This window comes from Talpa occidentalis, unplaced genomic scaffold, assembly GCF_014898055.3.
Source record: "Talpa occidentalis isolate TD23 unplaced genomic scaffold, MPIMG_talOcc4v2.1 talOcc4.17, whole genome shotgun sequence".
NCBI lineage: Eukaryota > Metazoa > Chordata > Mammalia > Eulipotyphla > Talpidae > Talpa > Talpa occidentalis.
Window position 1 is genome coordinate 58272380 of NW_023601754.1, and position 10478 is coordinate 58282857.

Consider the following 10478-nt stretch of genomic DNA (forward strand, 5'->3'; position numbering starts at 1 on the left):
GTAGGTAAAAGATGGGGGAGCTGTGCTGAGCCCCCCAGGCCCCAGCAAAAGGAGAGAGATGAGCGAAGACGAGGCCTGAGACTGTAGAACAGAAATGTGACTCCTCACTGTTTGGAGCAAAGTGGGGGTTGTCGGGCAGATGTAGGCAGGGTCTTCAGTGCAAATGGCCTGTTTAATGGGGAGCCTCTTTCCACTCTGGATGGAAGAACCCCAGGGTGAAGGAACAGAAGAGGGGCTGGGTGGGGGAGGGTGGTCTGCAGCTGCCCCGGCTGAGGAGGGGGAGGAGCAGGAAGACAGGGAGCTTCCTAGAAGACCTTTCTGTGCCCCGGAGCCTAGCGCACCGCCTGACTTGTAGGAGGGTCTCCAGAAATGTCAGAAGAACCACCACAGCCGAGGAGCCAAGACCTCATGATGCTCCTCCCCGACACCGGAGAAGCCCACCTGCTTGTCCTGGATGAAGTATGACAGGGACAGAATGTTGAGGGGACAGGAGTGGATACATCTGCTCTCTTAAGCACGGCCTGTGTCAGATTTTCTCCTGCGTCTCCTCCTAGCTTGGTTATTTACTGTTAAAAAGCCACCTTGAGCTCACCACTCAGGCAACACTTGCTGAGCACCTACTATGCGCCAGACCCTGCTCTGGCTGCCGGGGCTTCAATGGTTGCCCTGTGGGATCATAGTCCCCGCCCTGTGGGTCTGAAACAGCTCTGGTGACTGCTTGACAGCCTTGTGCAAGGACCGTGGAGGTAAAGGAGGCCGGCCTGGCAGAGGGTGGCTGGGAAGGTTCCCAGGAAGGCAGCTGAGCCCCCACTACGCTCCCAAGCCTGGGGCAGCTTCTACTACAGTGGTGGTTAAGCTGTGATCTGCAGGATGCCTGGCCTTAGTAGGTCAGGAAAAGGGAACAGTGTGTGTGCCAAGGTCTGGAGGTGGAGAGGAGGGCAGTGTGGTGGGTGTGCAGGGCAGAGGGATCAGGCCAGGCAGGGAAGGAACGAAGGCACCAGACCATGAGGGCCTGGAAGCCACATCAAAGATTTCTTGCCTTTTTCTAAGTGCGATGCCCGGGCACTCATTCATCACAGACTCAGCAAGGGAGGGATGCCACCAAATTCATTTCAAGATGTCTCGGCCGTGGACAGTGGGTGTGGGAGGGCATACGTGGCCTGAGCAGACCTGGGGCGTAGGGTGCTAAAGCTCACCCCACCCTGCCTAGCAGCTAACACCACATACATATGATCTTATTAAACAGTGTAGACAGAGGGTGCTATGTTGAGGATAATATGCACTTTCATATAACAATATTATTATTGCCGCAGTTGTAATATTTATCTACCCATATCTATAACCAAGTGAAACAGCTCACTTTCCAGGTGAGCCTTTATTCAGGAAATATTCCCTTGGGAACCTCCTAGAAGGATCTAGAATATAGCCCGTTCCATTCTTGGTTTGAAACTTTGCTTTTCATTGAATATCTTGCCACCAAGCTCACTCCAAACAACATTTTTTAAAAAGCTCTAATTGACTTTATTCAATGCTTCCTGCATCAGGCAGCTTGTCCTCCGGTGGGTGGAGACATGCTGAGAGCACCTCGTGTGTGAGTGTGTGTGTGTGTGTGTGTTAAATGACAGATGGGGGTGATACGTCAAGGAAGTGGCTATGGCCCTCTTGCTCTTGGCACCCTGAAGTCCCTCCCCTCAGCAGGAGCTCCTGCTGCAGCCTGGCCAGTGCAGCCAGTGGGTTGCCACGGGCATCGGCTGCTGCAGAGCTGGGCGCTGGGGCATGCCCCCGTGTGCACAGGCTGTGGCTGGTCCCTAGCAGAGGCAGGGCTGAGAGCCAGCTCAGCCGAGTCAGGCGAGACACCTGGGCGGCAGGCTCCCGGGCCTTTGATGGGAACGTGTTGTAAGAGCCTTAAGGAAAGGCCTTGAACCTCACGTTCCCTTCTTGTTTTGCACTTCGTGGCTCATTGAACCTTTTGGTAGCCAGCCCACGCTGAGCCGCTCTGCTCCAAGCAGTTCCTGCTGGGGTGGATTTGCTGAGGAGCAAGCTCAGCTCCTCCCCGCGTGCCAGCTGCTCTGGGGCTGGGACAGCAGCGCTTTGGGTGACTGCTGGGTAAGGGCCCCTTCAGTGTCTGGCACCTGCAGTGTTGGGGTCTGGGTCAAGCAGCCCATCACGGAGCGCGCCCTCGGTAGTTGTGGCCTCGGTCGTTGTGGCTGTCCTGCTGTCACCTCTCACCTGCGTCTTCCAGGCAGTAGGGCCTTAGAGATGTCACTCTCCGTGGCATCTCCCCTCCACCTCTTACCTTTTCTCATGATCTCTTGTGGCTTTGGGAGAAATACGACGCGGACCCCCTCAACCAAACTCTCAGCACCCTATTGTATGAGGAAGCAATAGCCCAGCCTTTCTGGCCCCCGAGTCTTTGGGAGGTGCTCCCGCCAGGGCCCGTGGGGGCCCGTGGTCTTCCTGGCTGTGTCAGCAGCGTGTGTGGCTCCCGTCACAGGTTGGGTGCCGTTCAAGCGGTGTGGCCATTTCTGTGTCCCACCCTGTTCCGCTGACCCGTGATGTGAAGGAGACACCGACAGAGAAACGACTCGCCACACGGCACATCTTTCAGGCGCTCTGTTTTATTCTACATTATAGGTGGGTGACAGGGAGGGGCCAGGGGCGCGCCTCCACCATCCCAGTAAGAACCACGAGGACCATCACAGGGAGAGGAGGCGGGGGGCGGGGGGCCCTCTTCCTGGGGGGTGGCCGGAGGCTTAGGCCACGGGGGCCAGGCCAACCTGGTTGTTGGCCCTGTCGAAGACGGCGTAGTACTGGCGGATGAAGACGTCGCCCAGGATCCAGAGCTCGCCAGAGGCGGTGGGAACGTTCATGCCCTGCAGCCCGCTGGAGCAGCCTCCCTCGCTCTGGAGAACAGGGAGAAACACCGAAGATGGGACATGGGCTCAGCGGGGAAGGCCTCAAGGCCTGTGGCGGCCGCCGGGCAGGGCGGGAGGAACTTCCTGGCCGGTGTCCCGGGACCTGGCTCTTCTTGGCCTGGGGCTGGCCTGCATCAGCTGTTCACTGAACTATTGGTTTCCAGGGATTACTAGACATTATCCAGGGTTGCTGGCAGAGGCGTAAGCCCTGACGTCAGCATCGGAGCTCAGGGGTTTAGGGAGAACTCAGCTGCCGGGAAGGGTTTGGACGCCCCGGCGACCCAGCCTTTTCTCATTCTGATCCCGTCCAAGGGCACAAACCGGCTTGGTCTTTTCATTTACAAGCTCGCTGGACCGGCCACCTTGGCTGCGTGGGAGAATCACTGAGAGATTTGAAAACCCCCGGCTCAGGCTTCACTTGCTCTTATGTCAGCAGGTTGGGGACATCAGTACCTCCTCCTGAACAATATGGACCCCCTCGGGCAAAGCTGGTTTTCCAGCTGGCATTCTAACAGAAAGCAGATTTCCTGTGGCTCGTCTGGTTGAAGACTGTTACTTGGTAGAGGCAGCAGGAAGGTTCTGAACCCTGATCCTGCCCAGTCCTTTGTGGCCTTGATGTGGGGTCTTCCTGAGAGGACCCCAGCCACACCCTGAGCATGAGGAAAGCACCATCTCTAGTATTTAAAGGAGGAAACGGAGGCTGAGAACGGCTGTCACCTGTTCAGAATCAATGGGCTTGCCATGGAGGCCCGGGCTGGGGTCAGATGTTCCAGAAGACACTTCCTTTCACAGCATCGCCCTTGACCCCCCTCCTGGCCCTCCCCCCGCCTGGGGGCCGCCTCACATCCTCATCCCTGCACTGGGCTTGAATGTTTTCTTATTCTCCCTCCTGAGTGGATGTCAGCTTCTGTTCGTGGACGCTCCCTCATGCCAGTACGTGGCCACACCGTGTGGGGCCGGAGTCCCCTTACCTGAATGATGTAGGCGCTGGGGGGGACAGGGTACTGGACGCCGTTGATGGTGAAGACGATGTCAGGCAGGCTGTTGATGGATGAGCAGCTGACCAGCATCTAGAAGGAACGAGGGTTAACCGGCCTTTTATCCCTTCTGCGTGCTGGACAAACCACTTGGGTCAGAACTGGACGGTCAGGCCGAACTCACCATGCCGTTTGTATTGGTGGCTCCAATAAGGTTCTGGATGTTGCTGATGGCGTTGGTGGGGCCAGACAGCAGAGAGGTGCCGGTGTCCACGATGGCCTGGCAGCCGCCATTGCAAGCAACAGACTGTCCGTTCATGGTGACGCTGAGGGCGAGATGCAAGACAGGTCCCCTGAGTGCCCAGGTGTGTCTCCCCAAAGAGGAGCCAGGTGGCTCTGGGGGGGTAGGTGCGGGTTCCCAGATCCCCTAAATGCTGATGGGTATGGACTGGTGGGGGGCACAAGGCTCTCCCTGGGGGTGCTGGTGGACTGTCCTGCCTCTTGACCAGGAGGAATGTATCTATCTCCTGGCCAAACATTTGGAGTCCGAGACAGCTCCCCTCTTCCAGTGAGAGGTTTTTCCTGGGGTATCTCTGCTAGGTCCTCTCCCACCTTCTCCTGGCTGTCCTGGGGGTGTTCTGGGGAGTTGGTGAAGAAAGGGATGCGGGGCCAGGCTGGGACGCGGCCACCCATGGTGCTGTCACCTGTCCACGGTGATCTGCCAGTAAGTCTCGGAGGACAGGGGAATCCAGTTCAGGCTTCCGGTGTAGTAAGAGGAATCGATGCCGCCGAATATCACCACGCTGCCGCTCTCCTCGTTGCTGTGGAAAGTGGGGGGCAGACAAGAAGTCACTCGTCTTGGACCCACTGAACCTCTGCCATGCTCGGGCTAAGACCTGGCCCTGGGGGGGCCCTCGCCGGCGCAGAGTGGTGCTGGCCGCGTGACCTCCCACCGGGGCCCACGGTCACGATGATCATTTCCACTTTACAGCCAGGAAAGCCGGGCTCAGAGAGGTGACGCGACCTGCTCAGGTCACACAGCCTGGGAGTGGCAGAACCAAGATGAAGCCCAGGCCTTTCTGGCTCCCAAGGGTGTGTTTTCCAGCACCTACTGACTCCCATTGCTGTGGGGCCCCAGAGAGAATTGGGTGTGCGGCTTTTTGCTCCCAAGGACCCCACGGGTTCTCAGCCGGGGCAGGTTTGCCTCCTGGGGACACTTGCCAGTGTCCAGAGACATTTCTGAGTGTCATTGGGCGGGGGTGGGAGACGCCGCCCTGCAGAGCGCAGGACAGTCAAGGAGTCACCTGGTTCAAAATGTCACCTGAGCAACCTGCAGTTGGAGAGCCAGGAGAGCTCCGGTTCCGCAAAGGCGGGGTCTGCTTAAGCGCAGACTTGAATAAATGGCCGAGAGGAGAAAAGCACAAAGCACAAAGGGGCCTTCCTGTTAATTGCAGGGGTCTTGCCCCGGGGCGCTCCATTTCCTAAACCTCTGCTGTTTGGGCTGAGCCAGGAAGGCGATGCCGAGGATGATGAGCAGTGAGTCACTGTGGAACTGACCACGGATAAACGGCCGCTCACCGGCTGCAGACCCCTGACGTGCAAGGCCGTGCCCTGCAACCAGGTCACAGCACCGCAGTAGCAACAGGAGGAGAAGGTCGACAACGACAGATCTCTTCGAAAGGAAAGGATCTGCTGAGGGAGGGCCGGCAGTCCCCCGGAAGCTCTCCTCCACCCAAGCCAGGCTCCGTTTATTCTCTGTTCATTCTTAGACCGCGCGCAGCTGACACGGTCACAACTGACACGTCTGATTTGTTAATAGTTAGACAGGTGCTGTCGTTATTTAAACCGTTTTCATGGTTCCAGATATCAGTCCGGATCAGATTTTCTTTTCTTCTTGGCTATGGGATTTCAGCCCCTATTTGAAACGGGTTCCCTTATAAGGGTGGGCTCCAAGGGGACTTAAGAGGGCGCTGGTGCTGGCGAGCAAGTGCTGGAGACCCCCGAGGCCTGTGAGTCAGCCACAGACAAGCAAGATGCAGACAAGTTCGTCATGTTGAGGGCTTTGGCGGGTTCTCTCCAAAAAGGCATCCCTCCCACTTTTGACATTGCGCTTGGCCACACCCCTGCTTGCCAACTCCCTCTCCGCCCCCGGCCCCCAGCCCTAGACACCCCCCTGCGGGGCCAGGGGACCGTGGAAGGCCCCTCTCTGGCGACTTACGGGCTCAGGTAGACAGAGAACAGGTCTTGGGGAACCAGGCCCTGATTCCACATGTTATCAAAGACGGGGGTGGCTCCGGAGGAGGAGATGCTGGGGTAGGCCAGACCCAGGATGCCGTCGAAGGCGCAGTAGTACAGGAAGGAGCCGGGCTCAGTCTGGCTCAGGCCGAAGATCTGGTTGGTGTCGGTGATGCCGGCGACCTGCGGCGGGGGACCGGCAAGCTCACGTTCAGGTCTCTGGGGTCATGCCTGCGGGGACGCCCAGCCCTGCACCCAGAACATCTCTGGTTCACCCATACAGGACTCCGCTTCCCAGGGTGGCATCAGGACTGTCCCAGTGGTGCTCGAAGCCCCCGGTGGGGGTGCTGCCGCTGGCGGCTTGTGTGAGAACTGACTGCAGGGCAGGTGGTCACTGCGTGAGTTGATGACGGGAGGCAAGGCAGACCCCAGGGAATTGGAGCCCATAAGCCCTGCTCTGCGCTGGAGGGGGGCCCTGCTTGTGGAGTGTTGGTGGCTGGGGGTGTGTCGCAGATGAGGGAGGGAGGGAGGAAGAGGAGAGACGAGCAGAAGAGCTGAAGCTTCTGCTTTCTCCCTGCACCTCCTCTTTAGCATTCCCCTTGGGCGTGGCTGAGGTTGGCTTTTGGCTCCAGACGCACCCCCACCCCTTACCCACAAATAAGTGACATCACTGTGACATCACTGCCACTCTCCCCTCCTTCAACCAGGGGATCACTGAGCCCCGCTGGGTTGAACGAGCTGGTCCGTGGGTGCACTTGGCCCCCAGGCTCTCCGGGGCTCACCTGGACGGTGTCGTATCCGAGAATGCCAGTCATGCTGCCGGTGCCATAGGCGATGGACAGGGTCTGGCTGGTGGCCTTGTAGGTGGAGGACTTCGCAGGGTTGAAGCGCTTGTGGTTGGCTGCCAGGGCAAGAAGAGACAGGTCAGCCTCCAGGAGCGGAGCTGGGGTCACACCTGGGGGTGTTCTCCTGGGGTGGGGGTGCACTTTGGTTTAGGTGGTTTTGGAGGAGAAAGGTCATCTTTCTCCAGAATTTGATGTCTGAGAACCCCCAGGTTCCACTCTTGTCTGATTGAACCAGTTGGGACCATCTCACTCACTGATGGAAGTTTCCAGAGCTGACCCCAAGCCCCCCCCCCAGGAGCCCCCCAGGCGAATTGGGAGCAGCCACCGTCACAGTTCCAGGGTGAGTACAGCTGGTGACGAGGTGGAGGCTCCCACGGGCACCTCTGAAAAAAGGCAGGAGGAGGAAGGGGTTTGGAGCATCGTCGTGACTGGGCGCATAAGCTCTTTCAGCAAACTGATGAGTTAAGAGCAAGCGAGGCTGATGCTCAGCTCCTGTCTCCTGGTCATGCTTCTGAGCTCCTTTCTCGTCTTGCCCCAGCGCCCACCCTGGAGCCCTTCCGCCCCTTCTCTGACCACACCCTCTGCGCCCTCCTTTCTCCCCTCAGCTATGATTATTCCGGAGAGCTTCTCCCCAGTGGACTGAGCTCTTTGAGCACAGGGACCATGTGTGATTCACCCCTTTTTCCCCACCAAGCCCTGGGCTTGATGCATAGTTGGTGCTCAGCAAAGGTTTGTTGACTGACTCCCTGAGTGACTCCAGCAGATTTGCAATTGGACCTATTGAAACCCCTGAGTATTTAGGGCTCCTAGGTCATTGGTGCTGAGGGCCCAGGCAGGGCGGACACTCACTGCAGGCAGGACTGGAGCAGTAGACGGAGGGCACCCACAGGTTGGAGGAACCGGTGTCAAAGATGACGGTGAACTCCTGGGCAGGGGTTCCAATGCCGATGGTGCCGAAGTATGAAGTCTGTGGAGTGAGGACAGCACAGTTCAGGGACTGGGGACGTTCTACCCTGGGTCTCCCCAGGAACCATCTCTGGGTTGTGTCCTCAGACCACCTCCTGCCTTGCCCTACACTCTTCCTGTCTTTCTTTGCCTGTCCAGTGCCCTCATCCTTCAAGACCCAGCCTGGTGTCCCCTCCTCCTTGAAGTCTTCCTTGATTGCTCCCGTTACCCTCTGACTGTTCTTGCCTGAGCACCATGATCACCTAATAATAATCTGCTGTCCCCTCCTCAGCTCTCGTCTTGTGTGTCTTAGTCTTGCCCTGTTGGAGAATATGTTTTTGGAGGACAGGATCATTCGTTAAATTATTGTTCGGGAAGTAAAAAAGTTACCTAAAGATGGAACACCCTCAAGATATGTTATTCCTAATTCTAAGATTCAAGAAAGAACATTACAATGTTCTAGTGGCTACGCTTTCTTGCCAGCTTGTTTCCAGCCACACTGGTCTTGTTGAGGACCAGCTCATTCCCACCCCAGGGCCTTTGCACCTACTATTCCTATTGCTAGGAAAATGTTTATTTTAGATCATTCTTTGGCTACTCATTAATCATTCAGCATACTCACCAAATGTTGCCTTCACCAAGAAGCCCTACTTGATTATTTTGTCTAAAACTGGCCCTCTCCATTCTTCTGCCCCTTACTCTAATTAAGGAATTTTTTGGGGGGTATTTGTCATTTCCTGAAAGTATCTTACATATTTATTTTTTGGTCTCTTATTTGTCTGCGCTAAACTGTAGCTCTAGAAGCTTTGCTTAATCACTATTCTTTCCTCAGTTTCTTGCAAAGGGCCTCTGGCACATAGTAGGGACTTCATAAATATTTAAATGAATAAATGGCTCTATTACCAAGCATTCACGGAGGGCCAGGCCCTGTTCTAAGCACGCCAAGAAGACATGATTGCACTGATCCCTGCAATCGCTCTGATATCAGTGGGGCTCTTTCACAGAAGAGGAAGCTGAGTCGCACTTAGAGAACCTAAATCCTGCCCAGGTGGGTTACACAGCTGGGAAGCTCTGGAGCTCAGCTTTGCGCCAGGTCTGCAGATTTCACAGGGCATGTTCCTAATCACCGGAGCTTTGAATTGTCTCCTCTGAATGTGTCTCCTCTGAGTTGGCCTTTGCCAGCTCAGAGGAGATACATGATATCTAGTTGGGGCATCCCCAGCAGAGGGGTTGGTGCCATCTTCCTGGAACTCACCTCTGATGACATCCCCCCTTTGGTTTGGATGAGTCGGTGGCAATCAGGATGCCGCCTTCTCTGTCCCCTGGCTCACCATGCTGGTCTGGCTCCACTGCCGACCCTCCTGCCGCCCTTCCTCCAGCTCTGCTCTCTGTGGGCATGGGTCTCCTGTCCCGAAATGCCCTCTGCAACCTGTGTGAGGGGGTGCACAAGCCCCCTGCTCCCTGGGGCTCTCTCCTGTCTTCTTGGAAACCTTCACTCTTCCTTCAACTCCTGGGGGCATCCCTGTGGCCACCTGCCGGACCATCACGGCATGACCCCTTCACTGTGTAGCCTCGTCCTGGGGGTCCTTTTCACCAGATGTAGGTGCTGCCTTTCTTTCCCTGTTAGACCTGGCGCCCCGGGAGGGCGGGCTATGTCTGCTGTGGTCCCTGCCGCCTCCCCTGGGTCTAGTACGGCGCCTGACACATAAGGAGCCTTCACATACAGTGAATGGAGGGAAAAAGAAATGACTGAATGAGAGTGACCACTCTGACCATGAGCTTCCCTGACCCCTGGGCCTCTGAGCTCCAGGGATGGACCCCTGGGTTACTGCCTGTGTGTGTGTGTGTGCGCGCGCGTGTGTGTGTGTGTGTATCGGGGGTCAGAGCCCGCCCTGCCTCTCTGCCCACTCCGCTCCTGCACTCACATCCATGTAGTTGGTCATGGGCTCGGCGTCGGAGGAGGAGGCCAGCTCGGGGAAGTACTTGCTGGCCGGGTTGATGCTGTGGGTCTTGAGGAATTTGTCCAGGAGGCCATTCTCGATCAGTTTCTGCCTCAAGGTCTTCTTCTTGACCAGGGGGACCCTGCGGAGGAACATTTACAAGTGTTTGGTTTGAGGAGTGCGAGTAACAAGGCAAGGAGCCTGTTCCTGGGGGGCTCTGGAAGCCCCAGGAGGAAAGGCAGCTGGTGCGAGAGTGGAGGAAGGGGGCATCATGACGGGGGACGCTCCTGTTTGGGGCACAGCTGTGCAGAGGGGTGAAGGGGCGGCCAACGTGGCTGGGCCAGGGCTGGAGCTGGGAGCGGAGACCAGGCTGGCCTCGAGGGCTGGGTGGTGACCACTGAGCGGCCGCCGCTCCCCAGGTGCGGCGAGAGAGGCCAGGGAGGAGGCCGAGGTGGCCGGGGAGAGTGGAGCGGGACGGGGACGAGGGGAGAAAAGCCTGGGAGGAAGGAGAGCAGGAGAAAGGACAGAGCCGAGGGAAGCAGGCCCGTGTGCGGCGCGCCGGACTCACTTGTGCAGGCACTCAGAGAGCGCCACCAGGCTCAGCAGCAGCAGCCACTTCAT

General features: G+C 57.4%; 1 protein-coding gene across 1 annotated transcript; it reads right to left on the minus strand.

The window, feature by feature from the left end:
- Positions 1 to 2753: 2753 nt before the first annotated feature.
- On the minus strand, positions 2754 to 10478 carry PGA5 (pepsinogen A5). The gene is made up of 9 exons (XM_037517765.1): positions 10426 to 10478; positions 9843 to 9999; positions 7822 to 7939; positions 6910 to 7028; positions 6111 to 6310; positions 4597 to 4713; positions 4077 to 4218; positions 3887 to 3985; positions 2754 to 2903 (listed from the first exon to the last, which is right to left on the minus strand). The coding sequence occupies exons 1-9, from the start codon at positions 10476 to 10478 to the stop codon at positions 2754 to 2756; spliced, it is 1155 nt and encodes a 384-aa protein (XP_037373662.1).